The sequence below is a fragment of the Lipomyces chichibuensis genome (genome assembly GCF_038497645.1).
Source record: "Lipomyces chichibuensis strain CBS 12929 unplaced genomic scaffold V1513scaffold_28, whole genome shotgun sequence".
In the NCBI taxonomy this organism is placed as follows: Eukaryota; Fungi; Ascomycota; class Lipomycetes; order Lipomycetales; family Lipomycetaceae; genus Lipomyces; species Lipomyces chichibuensis.
In genome coordinates, this window is record NW_027117480.1 from 17573 (window position 1) to 29054 (window position 11482).

At 44.5% G+C, this 11482-nt stretch overlaps 6 protein-coding genes and 2 non-coding genes across 8 annotated transcripts; 3 read left to right on the forward strand and 5 right to left on the reverse strand.

The window, feature by feature from the left end:
- Positions 1-4: 4 nt before the first annotated feature.
- V1513DRAFT_459651 (uncharacterized protein) lies at positions 5-1314 on the reverse strand (the record flags this gene model as incomplete). Its single annotated transcript, XM_066899776.1, has 7 exons — positions 5-224; positions 280-347; positions 403-660; positions 716-832; positions 882-1021; positions 1085-1231; positions 1296-1314. 7 exons carry the CDS (start codon positions 1312-1314, stop codon positions 5-7), a joined length of 969 nt encoding a protein of 322 aa, XP_066752246.1.
- A 256-nt stretch (positions 1315-1570) lies between these two features.
- On the reverse strand, positions 1571-1665 carry V1513DRAFT_t73. The gene has a single exon. It is a non-coding gene; the product is annotated as a tRNA-Arg (tRNA).
- A 1273-nt stretch (positions 1666-2938) lies between these two features.
- Positions 2939-4564, forward strand: V1513DRAFT_448827 (ras family-domain-containing protein). The gene is made up of 5 exons (XM_066898579.1): positions 2939-3146; positions 3209-3243; positions 3394-3514; positions 3573-3848; positions 3913-4564. Exons 2-5 carry the CDS (start codon positions 3235-3237, stop codon positions 4152-4154), a joined length of 648 nt encoding a protein of 215 aa, XP_066752247.1. The 5' UTR covers positions 2939-3146; positions 3209-3234; the 3' UTR covers positions 4155-4564.
- Positions 4552-5870, forward strand: V1513DRAFT_448831 (uncharacterized protein). Its single transcript, XM_066898580.1, has 3 exons — positions 4552-5034; positions 5093-5181; positions 5236-5870. Exons 1-3 carry the CDS (start codon positions 4800-4802, stop codon positions 5767-5769), a joined length of 858 nt encoding a protein of 285 aa, XP_066752248.1. The 5' UTR covers positions 4552-4799; the 3' UTR covers positions 5770-5870.
- Positions 5797-6962, reverse strand: V1513DRAFT_448832 (Elongator complex protein 4; the record flags this gene model as incomplete). Its single annotated transcript, XM_066898581.1, has 1 exon — positions 5797-6962. One exon carries the CDS (start codon positions 6960-6962, stop codon positions 5862-5864), a length of 1101 nt encoding a protein of 366 aa, XP_066752249.1. The 3' UTR covers positions 5797-5861.
- A 134-nt stretch (positions 6963-7096) lies between these two features.
- On the reverse strand, positions 7097-8088 carry V1513DRAFT_486027 (uncharacterized protein). The gene is made up of 3 exons (XM_066900490.1): positions 7765-8088; positions 7349-7704; positions 7097-7302 (listed from the first exon to the last, which is right to left on the reverse strand). Exons 1-3 carry the CDS (start codon positions 7765-7767, stop codon positions 7242-7244), a joined length of 420 nt encoding a protein of 139 aa, XP_066752250.1. The 5' UTR covers positions 7768-8088; the 3' UTR covers positions 7097-7241.
- Positions 8089-8090: 2 nt separating this feature from the next.
- V1513DRAFT_t72 lies at positions 8091-8183 on the reverse strand. Its single transcript has one exon. It is a non-coding gene; the product is annotated as a tRNA-Trp (tRNA).
- Positions 8184-8723: 540 nt separating this feature from the next.
- On the forward strand, positions 8724-9890 carry V1513DRAFT_465601 (uncharacterized protein). Its single transcript, XM_066900045.1, has 2 exons — positions 8724-9089; positions 9158-9890. Exons 1-2 carry the CDS (start codon positions 8837-8839, stop codon positions 9718-9720), a joined length of 816 nt encoding a protein of 271 aa, XP_066752251.1. The 5' UTR covers positions 8724-8836; the 3' UTR covers positions 9721-9890.
- The last annotated feature ends 1592 nt before the right edge of the window (positions 9891-11482 follow it).

The window sequence follows — 11482 nt, forward strand, 5'->3', positions numbered from 1 at the left end:
TTATCTAATCATACCACATCTTTATGAGCTCCTCACTGACCCCGCTGGAAGTCAACACGCCAATATCTGTGATCAGGGCGGTGATAAGATTATCACTCGTGAAGTCTAGTAATGGACTTGACTGGATCTCGTCGTCTTCTTGTTCAGTCGTGAAAGTATTGGCGGCGGGACTTTCGTTGGGCAAGTCGAACGGCGAAAGCGGGAATAGGCGGACAAACTTGTGGCTGACATTCGCTATCGTCAGAAAAGAAGATCATCAAAGCCGAAACGAGTGCTTACCTTTCGGCAACAACGTAGAGCGGTTTGTTGGAGTCCTTTGCGAGAACGGCTATTTGGTATGTTCCCACCTGTTGATAGTCCATCAGTATTTTCAGATAGATTGAACATCATCATGCAATATACTCTGTTAATAATGCCACCACTCTCGGCAACACCCTCCGCGCCAACAAATACTTTATCAACCTTCTGTATGGCCCATCCGACAGCCCCGTCAACAATTACTCTGACGGGAATGCCGTTATCTCGCAAAGTTTTTGCACTAGAGAGACCCTCCGCAGTGGGCCGCGACTCGGTAACGAAGACTCTAAATCGAATATGGTGGCGGGCGGCAAGAAGTAGCAGCTCGGTCACAGCTCGTGAATGTGAGTGTATCAGGATAGTCTACAATAGCACGTTTGGAATTCGGAAACCGTAACTAGCAATTAACAATACTTACATCGTCGTCCTGGATAAACGGCAGACCTAACTCTGCGATCCTATACCGTGAAGCCTTTGCTCTATCCAAGAACAGTCCTCCATTCTTAACTAGATGCCGCCTGCATGCTTCCCAATCCTATAAACTTTAGTAGAATATTTGCATCTGAATCAGAGAATCCACATACGCCATATTCCTGAATATTTCGTAGCACGAAACGTTGAAACATATCGCATCCCGCTGATAGACTTATCGAGTTCTTCACACCTTTCTTCAATTCCGCAACAGCTTTTGCCAATATATCCATCAATTCTGACGCAGTCGTCGCTAGTTATCACTAGTTAGCTCGCTCCAACTCAATAAATTTATGAAGCTGATGCAAAGACTCACGTTCAGTTTGACTTAACAAGACGACCAGCGACTCAATCGCCGCTACCGGCATAGTCATATCTGGATCTTCCCGTAAAAATCTTCTGTATGTCGCCACGATATCAAATCCATTTGATGCGACCGAATCCGGCGGTAGTTTTAATGGAGCTATCAATTGTCAGCTGCTGCACTGGATCAAATCATCAGTCCAAAATAAAGAATATATACTTACTTGTTTCTGATAACGTCATTATGTGTCTACGTCTCCCGCGGGCCTCAATGTGAAACTATGGACTTGTTAAAATATTATTCCACAAGTCAATTTTGCTAGTCTCGAGCCGCATCGACGTTCAGCTTCAAATCTCCGAGTGAGAATCGCAACGCTCACAAATTGCCAACGTTGCTGAACATAAACTGAATATTAAATAAACACTAGGAAGTACAAATTAAAGTATAACTCAGAATATCTACAAAAAATAGTTATTCAACAAAAAAAAAAAAGTTGCACACTCCACACGGGACTCGAACCCGCAGTCTTCCGCTCGCAAACCATCATCTGCTATTAATAGGAGGCGGACGCCTTACCATTAGGCCAATGGAGCTTCAAGCAAATTACATCTTCCAAAAAAAGCATAATAATCTCAGTAATGTGGTTAGGGGTATAAACGTATTTCAGAGTTGAAACATAATTACTGTTTCACGGTGTTGGAAACTTACGAAATTAATGGCAGGCGTGAGGCTAAATAGTTTTATGATACATTGATGGCTTTATTCGAATGAGTGAATTGATAATTAGTCATAAACCTGTAAGTCTGTTTTAACTGCGCGATTCGTACAGGTGCCTCAACATATAAAATAAGCAGTGGCAAGCCAGAGGATGAAGTTAGGCGCTAGATCACAACTTTCTGTGAGACGAACGTTTCAATGATTAAGTCTGGTAGATATCGAAGCTGTAAAAAAATATCTCTCTCTGGATTTGCGGCACAAGTAGTATCCTGGTCCATATAGCGTGGAAACTTAATATGGTCGGGTATCCCATATAACTATCTTGCTCTTGTTTTAGTTGGCGTTCCCGGAAGAATAGGCTGATCCACTGGATGGCAATTGGTACGATTATCTGTCTATAAGCTTCAAGAGACTAAATAAAGTTTGCAGATAGATGCATGGGGTACGGGTTAGACTAAACTTGACATGTGAGGGTCTGATTCTCTCAAGTGCAACTATCGACAGCCTCTTCATATTATAATGGCAGTGACCTATGCAACTTTTATGCCATGTTGAAGAGGTCTAACAACGAGCAAACCGACGGAATGAACAGCAATAGAGTAATTCAACTTGTGGCAAGCTGATAAGTTATGCAGATAACTGCCAGCTGGAGACCATACAAACCTCGATTCACAGTTCGCCAGAAATGGCAGTGAATGTTGTAAACCAACACTTTGCGGAGTCACTCCAGACGACGACTAAGCCCACGATCCGCCAGCGACGTGAAGTAGACTAAATATGAGTAGGTCTTGGCTGTGGGACATGGAGGTCAGGCTTAAACAAAGGCGGGGTATTGAGTGTGTACTGCGCACACATTTTATGATAATTGTGGTGCAAGTCCCACGCCACAGGCGCACTACGTCTGTGCAACCATCAGCCGCATCATCTTTCCACAAATCACTTAACAGCGGACAGATACAAGACACTGCGAAAATGCCCCAAAAAAGCACGTTTCTTTAAATGCGATTATAAAAGGTGCACATACGCTATTGATGGCCGTGGAGGGGCAAGAAACAAGCCCCGTCTCAAGGTCATTCGCTAGAATTTAATTCGTTCCCAAAACCGGAAGACTTACCCGGCCTGTCTGTCATTGACCTAGCCCAGGCCTCAAATCCGAAGTAGATCTTCAATTGTGTTCCGCGATTTTTGACCTGTACTGCCATCGCTCGACAATAGTCTTTTTGCTCCGTGTAGACAATCTGCTCTGTTCACAGACTCTACCAACCTGATTCGTCACCGTTAACGTCTTCAAACCATTTCACTTTTAGATCTATTTTTTTTTGATCGTATCTCTGCTAGCTTTGAGCTACCACCTAAGGTCTGTCTGCATTCCCCCTTTCTTCTGCTCTTTACAATTTTATAATCACTAACTACATTTAGGCGCCCGTTCCAGGAGGCTTGCACAAATGTCGAAGGTCTGTACCCATCTTTAACTCTTGACTTGAATTATTAGTTAGTTTGGCTTTGCCTAATCCTGGCCAAGAGCTGCTTTATAAGAAGTCGTCTGAGCCAGTCATGTACACCGTCTTGATATGATTAAAAGTACTAACCTGCAGTGGCTTTAGTCACAGTTCTTGCAAGAATATAAACTAGTGGTCGTTGGAGGTGGTGGCGTGGGAAAGTCCGCACTCACTATCCAGCTCATCCAGAGCCATTTCGTCGATGAGTATGATCCTACAATTGAAGGCTAGTATTGCGTATATATCCACAGTGTCTGGGAAAACATCTAACAGTATTTTTACAGACTCTTATCGCAAGCAATGTGTTATCGATAACGAGGTCGCTCTCCTTGACGTTCTCGATACAGCTGGACAGGAAGAATACTCTGCTATGAGAGAACAGTACATGAGGGCAGGTCAGGGCTTTCTCTTGGTGTATTCAATAACATCACGATCATCTTTCGAAGAAATACGGACGTTTCAACAGCAGATCCTACGGGTCAAGGATAAAGATTATTTCCCCATCATTGTGGTCGGCAACAAGTGCGATTTGGAAACAGAACGGCAAGTCTCACAACAAGGTACGCTTTTTCCTAAGATGTAGTGCAATTTGCCTAACAGTTCTAACTCATATTCCTTTTACAGAGGGCAAGAGATTAGCGAGCTTCTTCCAATGCAGTTTTATTGAGACCTCCGCCAAGCAACGGGTTAACGTTGACGAGGCGTTCTACAACCTTGTTCGAGAGATCCGACGATATAATCGTGATCAGGTGGTGGGCGGCCCCAATGCTGGTCCCAAAGGTGGAAATGGTACTGCCCATGGCCAGTACAATGGACAATCAGCAGAGCGGAAAAGCAGTAGTAGCGGATGCTGTGTAATCCTTTAGGTCGTTTGTTATGCGGTAATAGTTTGGTAAATCTGTGCTTTGTCTCTTTGGGTAGCTTCATGTCGTTCTCTCTCCCTTGATCTTGCTTATCCAGAATAGTTGGACGGCGTCGGAATGTTTGATTGAGACGGGTCTGGTAATTTACTAGCTCATATTTTCTTGCGATTTTCTTTCCAATGTACCTAACTCTATCAATGTAACCTTGCTGTATACTTTGCCTATGTATTGGCCGTTGATGGAACCGGTTGTACCTATTATTTGGTTGATACCATTCGGATGCAATGTGTATATTTCTACCATTTTGGTGCCATATCATAGTGCTCGTATTCATTTGCAATTATACTTGTTTAATGTGATACTGTGGATCTAATGAAAATTTTCAGCATGTGAATAAGATTGAGATTCAACACATAGATATCATAGATTGGAGGCTAGATCAGATCTTTTGATTTGATGTGGCTGTGCCGAGCGCGATCGGCTAGGAAATGGCGTAGTTAGCAACCCTCATCTCTGCGCATGAATATGTGTCTACAATTTCGGAATATGCCAATTCCATCGCCGTTGCACATTCCGTTCCTCACCACCGCTCTATCTTGGCAGCCAAATTTTTTCTTTCCTCAACGATACTAATCCGTTGGACAAGCGATGGCGTCTATTTTCGACGTTCCGCCGCGTCGAACGCATCCTGAGCCTGTGACCAAGATCAACTTTGATCCTAACAAAGCCGTGCTAACTACTCGGGAATATTCAGATTTATTTTGGTACACGGATGCGCAGCTTACCAAAAAGGACCGACGTGATATTGTCAGTGAATTGAACCAAGAATGGGTTTACCGAGTTTTCGGCAGTTTTGTTGGCGGTATAGGCACTGCCGTCGTGAGTAAGTGTGTATATTGGGCCGCGGGACTATTAACGATGTTTGCTGATGCTGGGTGTAGCGGCTATTGCTATGAAACGGTGGTTTCCTGCCACTAGAATGTCTATGACTGCTCTTGGAGCTATTGTCGGTGCTGATGTTGGGAACGAGGTAACATCTTTGGATTGCGGATCTGTTCGTCTAATGCTGACGATGAACGTATAGGTCGGATACGCTGTTGCATACAGACGCACGTTGCGTGACTTTGAAGCACGTCCAAATTGCCGGGCAATTATCCGTTTAGTCAACTTTCGCCCGACTCTGGGCCTCTGGATCAATTACTATGCCAACGGCAAGCCAAAGCCGATTCTTCAGACTTGGTGGAGAGATTATCAGCTTGGACAGATCGGTAACAAGCGGGACATCAGCGACGAGAAACTGGAGGATGAACAGAATGAAGGTCTCGATGCGGCACCGGAGGAAGTCCCGCCTGCCGCGCGACCCGAACCTGTTCCGCCGTCGTCTTGGGGAATTCCGGTGCAGTCACAGGTCCCGACGGAAGATGCGCTGTCAAGTGACAACGAGCCCTCGAGATACAGAAATTCTCGTCGCGATTTAGATGCGGAATTTTACAGTAACGAGCGTGTTGAATCGCAGGAGGAATTTGACAAAAAAGTCGACATGGAGAGACGGGGCGAAGATCAGCCGGATGATTTTATTACCAGCGAGCGACGGTATTCGCGGTCAAAGTACGACTAACCTTGTAAATATTACCTATATATTTTGTGTCGATTTACTGACTAGTATACGGCCTGTAAATATTATTGAATTATTTTCACTTAATCAAAATACTAAAACTCCAATTCGTCCTTTTTATTCTCGTCTGCCTTTTCATCTATTATAACCGGAATACCCCACTTTTCTATCTTGAGCCCGCTTCTACCGACTTTGAACGCGTAGTCCATTTTCCGTACGAACATGCCACCACGCTCACTAACTATTGGAACTTTTAGAACGTCAATAAAACCTTGATATTTGTTCGCATTATCCCCATCACCAGTACCTGGCGGAGGAGTAGGAATGATCTTTATCACTCCATCCACCACATTTTCGATCCATGGAAGCAGCACACTGTTCCCGCTTCCTGGTTCGTCAAATAAGCCACTGGAAATCGTGATTAGCACTGACAATTGCGACTGATAAGCACGTAGTAGCGCACGTAAAGACATGAGGAATTTCAGTAACTCCGATGGCGCGAAAGAAGTCGCGGGGTTATAGGCCGTCGGGCTCAAAAAGTTGGGCAACACAACACGAATTATTTTCTGAGGATTTGATGATGCAACAATATTACTCAGCTGTGAAATGATAGATGAATAGCTCGTAGGTTCAATGTACTGCAGTACTGGGGGAGGTAGCAATCGTGTTGTGATATTCCAGGTCCGGCAATATGATGCATCTTCTGAATCTTGAGAATGTGCAACCGACGAGACTGCATTCCTATACCGCCACGCTATCTTCAAATCATTGGCCTCTCTTCCTCGATCAGACTGCTGAGAACTAGCCGTTCTAGCCGTTCTATCAGCCTTGTTCCACTCCACCGTCGCAGGGAGCTCGACACCCCACCTTGCACCAGCTCCAACCGCGACGACGACATCTGAATTGGCCACACCCTGCGACGCATAGCACCGTGCAATCACAGATGCAAAATCCGTAGCAGCATCTTCGATTACCAAAAGCGACGTCCCGAGCGGTTGGCCCCCATGCATCAATAACTTGTCCAATGAAGCAGTTCCCGTTGAGTGCGCAAGATACGTTGGTAATAGCGTCGACGGGCGCAAGAATTTAGATTGCTGTGGACATTCCGGAGCCTTAGTCTGTGCTGACAGTCTCGGTGACGACGTCGGCGGCGTCCAATTTGAAGGGATCGGAGTATTGCGCTTCCTGAATGACATTGTCGCAGATTATAATTATTTCCACTTCCCATGATTTAAAAAAGCTCAGTGGGTTAGGGTATTGGCATCTACTGTCCAAGCGGTTAGTAAAGTAAAGTATAGAGCCAAACCCCCGTTCACCCACAGTACTATTATGACGCAGACCCAAAAAAAGCTGTTGTTTATTATCTATCTAATTATGCGAGAGTGTAGTTTAGAAGACAATCATACGATCTTCCCCATATAACACAAATATTACAACATAAACCCAAACTCCGATATTAAAGTGGTCAAAACGCACTATTCATTTATCAAATCCTCAATCTCCAGTATTTCCTCCTCGTCGGTAATTTCAATCAATCTACACACATCAGCTATTGACAACCACACAGACCGAACAGACTTACTTATTAACATCTGCCTGCGCACGAACAATCTCCACCGCCCCGGCATACAACATCTTCGCCTGCTGCGTAGCCGTAACAGGCAAAAAGTATACCAGTACATACGGGGTCTTCTGCCTCCCGTCCTTCGTAATCAGCGGATAACTCAGCACGATAAACCGCGGCGTATTCCCGGGTAAAGCATCGCTGAGATCTCCAAGACTAGTATATAGCTCCGGCGGTTGCTGCTCCTGTATCGACATGTCAGTTTTCGAGATCTCGTATATCTTGGCTTGTAGAGTTTTTGCTCGTGCTGAACCGAAGCGGAGGTCTCGCATGGATTTGATTGTAGGCTGAGGAAATGTGTATAGTGGGGATGCCTATGACGTCAGCTCGATGCAATGTTGCAGGTTATATATATTAATTAGAAAATATCGCACCATTATGCAAAAAATTATGATCTATTGACAGGTCGATTTTGCTACACGTTAGTTGTTAATACTGATGCTGGGCAGCGAAGTTGATGGTAAAAGTTAACTCGACGGTCGGCGTCGAGGTGACAAGCTTTATGTATTAAACAACAACGCTCAATTAGACTATCGAAGCCGCAGCCCACAACTCCAACGGGCATTATCAACAGCACACAAATCGGCAGAATGGTAACAAATCAAAGTGCATCAAGTGCTATCCAAAATACGTCCATTCTCTGCTACATCGGCTTTTAGAAAATATTTAAAGCCAAACCTGAAAAAAAAAAAAAAAAATTTGAAACGGACAGGAATTGAACCTGCAACCCTTCGATAAACACCAATTCTAAACTTTACTGGAGTCGAAAGCTCTACCATTGAGCCACCGCTTCAAACTTAACAACGTAGCGCAACTCGAAAACTTTTGTTCGCTGAGGGAGCAGTTTACACCGGGTAAATATGAATGTCCTCTTGCTATGAATATAAATTTTTAGTCAAGAAAACCTCCATCCAACACGTAACGTCGCAACGGAACGTCAACCCCCTCAAAAGTACAAATAAAAGATAAACAAAATTAAAAAAAATAATTGCAGCACCTACGATTCCAGCGTGGTCTCCCACCGCAGTACTAAGTAGGCCCAAAGAAGTTTAACTGGTGTTGATCGGACGGGGAACTGTGTTTTCTTCTTGGTATGGCCGCAACTGAATGTCAGTTGTCGCAAGTCAGTGACATACGGCAGCATTTGCACCGCCAGACAATTACTATTATTTATATTAGACGTGTGGTTGGCATTAACAGCGAAAAATGGACTATATTGCAACCCAACCCAAGTTCAGGATCCCCTCTATAATTAGAGTTATGCAATAAACCTTACCCAACTTCCTCCACACAAAGTTACTCCCAACCGATGAACTCCCAATTGCTGCTCTCATATATCACGCGCCGCAATGAGCATCCGCTTTATCCTAAGGGATCGCCGTATCTAATATGCAAGCCAAATTCTGACAAGGATCGAATAGTATATATTTTATTAATACTGTCAATATGACCGACAGCTTGTTTCAAAAACCCGACACAAAGAAGCCGGGCTACTGCTCTGGCGCTCGCTACCGTTTCCGCCAACCAGCTACGCAGGCAGATAAATATGACACGCACGCAAGTTCATTGCAACGTTTCCTACTCGTCGATGCACGACTTTCGAGCAAGGATCGACGCGATCTGCAAACCGCTTTGCAGCATGTTAATATTGGATGCTTTATTGCGGGCGGTGCAATTTCTTGGAATTGTGCTGCGTCAAGTAAGTCATGTTGATGCACTGATTGTTGTGAATCTGAAAAGTAAGTAAGAACTAATTTAAATTTAAAGCATTTAATTACTCTGGCATATTTTTAAAACTCCTCGGCAAATCAACGGCAGGCTTTCTGGGTTTCTTCGCCGGTCTGAATCTTGGGCTGGTACTCGGCTGGGATGTTGTGTCATACCAATTTCAGAATCGTGCGACGTGTCGCGCAGCGATGGGATTGGTTCGAGAATATCCGATTATTTCTGCTTGGGAGCGATATTACGGTGGTGATCGCGATGCTATGACGAAGATAGTACCATCGCCCCTGCGTAAGGCGGATGGAGTTCGTGAGGTTGGGGGAAGTGAGATTGTAAAAGGTGCAGTTGACACGTTAAGATCCCAGGGTTTGGAATCTGTTGCGGTACGGGTTGAGATACTGGTCACTGAATATGAGGCACGTCTTCGAAAGTTATGGACCCAGTTCCGCGATAAGGACGCAAGCGGCCGAATTTCAGGCAACGGTGACCGCGATGCCCAGGGATTGCCGTTTGATTCAAGGGAGTTAGCGCGTAGATTCATGGATTCCTATGCAGTGTACTTATCAAACGATTTTCGTCGTCCTTTTTTTGATGACCCGTTCGCATAGGTTCATTGTCAGTTGTAATGGGGAGTTTGGGTAGGATTTATATTCTGTCGTTTAGCGTTTTGTTTTGCTGACCTTGATCAATTGGGTATGGCCTATATGCGTGCCATACCATCTAATATGGGATATTGTACGATTTCTTGAATAGAATTCAGAGCATATCTACAACATATATCACCGAGTATAAGCAGTGGTCGATATAGCATTGGACCATGGCCCTATCGGGACACAGCGTTTTTATGATGCCAGTACTTGGCCTGCAGAGGACCACAGAAGACATGCAGTCTCCATTAGACTGGATTTCACGCAGATACCTGGAGGGTATTTAGCGGTATATTTAAAAGTGACCGGAGCTGGCGGCTTCGTTAGTTGTTTCCTCCAAACTGATAAGGCTATCACGTATATTGTGTGGTTAATATCGGCTTAGCCAGGTTATTGGCTTTCCTTCGCTCGGTATAGCAGATAAACTGCGTTTAGGCCTGAAATACTTGAAATTGGAGATTCACCGTCCTCATCCATATCAGTTTGTAGGGCTTTTCTGCTGAGTCACCATGGAATGTTGATGATATGGAGACCCCTTGAGTCACCGGTAGACGTAGACACGCGGATACCTCGCCGGTTGGGCACGTGCCGTGACGATCGCTGCCATCAAGAGTGGTAAATATGGGACAGACTGGCTGGAATGTACAAAAGCCGTCGCCGACGTCTTCAATGAGGAATGTAAGTTTATCTAAAATTCCTGGATCCTCCATCTAGTAATTATCTCCATCGAGACATAGCTCGATTTTTAGATGCAAAAGTGCTATAGATTATCCTACTACTAGAATTGGATGGATGTGTTAATTTTTGACATTAACCCTTATCCGATGTGGTTTTCTATATGGCGTCACCAGCACGTGCCCATGGCGCTTAGTCAAGCATCTCGGCAAGTGTACCCGGGCAAAAAAAAAGTTAAGGGATTTGTAAATTGACGAATTAGACAATTAATCATGATTATACCGAATCTTCCCAATTGACTAAAGAGGAAACGCCGTGACGGGGTGCACGTTGCACTATATATAGCCAGTATATGAGATTATGCTACACCGTTTTTGCAAAATTTCATTGTTTTATATGTATTACCTGATATTGTGAAATGAAGTACAAGGATATGACTGCAGTGATCGCATGTGTAGTAGACTTAAGGTTCGCACAGTTAAATATTAGCGATCCTAGATGCTCAAACAGTGATAGTGTCGGGAGCTAGTATATATGATATAACGAGCAGAGGCTAATTGAAGTGTGAGAGCAAGCGTGTCTCGTGGCTCTTGCGTCCATATGCGGTAAGAAGAACAAAGTAGTTGAATGATAAGTACGGAAAGGAGCGTCATATGACGAGAACTGGAAACCCCCCCGGGGGAGAAGTACTGACAAAGTCATAAAGTGTGGCTGCGAGAAGCAAGGGATAGGTTATGATGATTCTTTTTGTGGTGATTTTTTTCATCGATCATCTTATACGAGACAGTTTTGTTCGATGGGTTGTCCCTGTCGACATGTTGCCGGCTTACTTTGTCTGGCTTAGCTTCCCTAATACTTCCTCGGTGCTTTGTTCATACGATCATTTTCCCCACTTCCAGTCTCACACCTTCTCGGTGGGAATCGCCCACCATTTTCCCAACACCACCAACTTCCCCCCTTTTTTTCTATCTCGAAGAATGGACTAACGCCGACGTCGAAGAAATTGGGCTTGCCCGCGTGCCGAGTCTGAACTTAAGTAAGACCCATC

Coding starts and splice junctions, on each gene's coding strand:
- V1513DRAFT_465601 (XM_066900045.1), top strand. CDS start 8,837: ATGACCGACAGCTTGTTTCAAAAACCCGACACAAAGAAGCCGGGCTAC. Junction 9,090..9,157: donor TTGGAATTGTGCTGCGTCAA/GTAAGTCATGTT, acceptor TTAAATTTAAAG/CATTTAATTACTCTGGCATA.
- V1513DRAFT_486027 (XM_066900490.1), bottom strand. Junction 7,303..7,348: donor GCGCAGGCAGATGTTAATAA/GTAAGTCTGTTC, acceptor TGATGTGTGTAG/ATTGATTGAAATTACCGACG.
- V1513DRAFT_448827 (XM_066898579.1), top strand. Junction 3,515..3,572: donor GTATGATCCTACAATTGAAG/GCTAGTATTGCG, acceptor GTATTTTTACAG/ACTCTTATCGCAAGCAATGT. Junction 3,849..3,912: donor ACGGCAAGTCTCACAACAAG/GTACGCTTTTTC, acceptor TTCCTTTTACAG/AGGGCAAGAGATTAGCGAGC.
- V1513DRAFT_448831 (XM_066898580.1), top strand. CDS start 4,800: ATGGCGTCTATTTTCGACGTTCCGCCGCGTCGAACGCATCCTGAGCCT. Junction 5,035..5,092: donor TATAGGCACTGCCGTCGTGA/GTAAGTGTGTAT, acceptor TGCTGGGTGTAG/CGGCTATTGCTATGAAACGG. Junction 5,182..5,235: donor GTGCTGATGTTGGGAACGAG/GTAACATCTTTG, acceptor ATGAACGTATAG/GTCGGATACGCTGTTGCATA.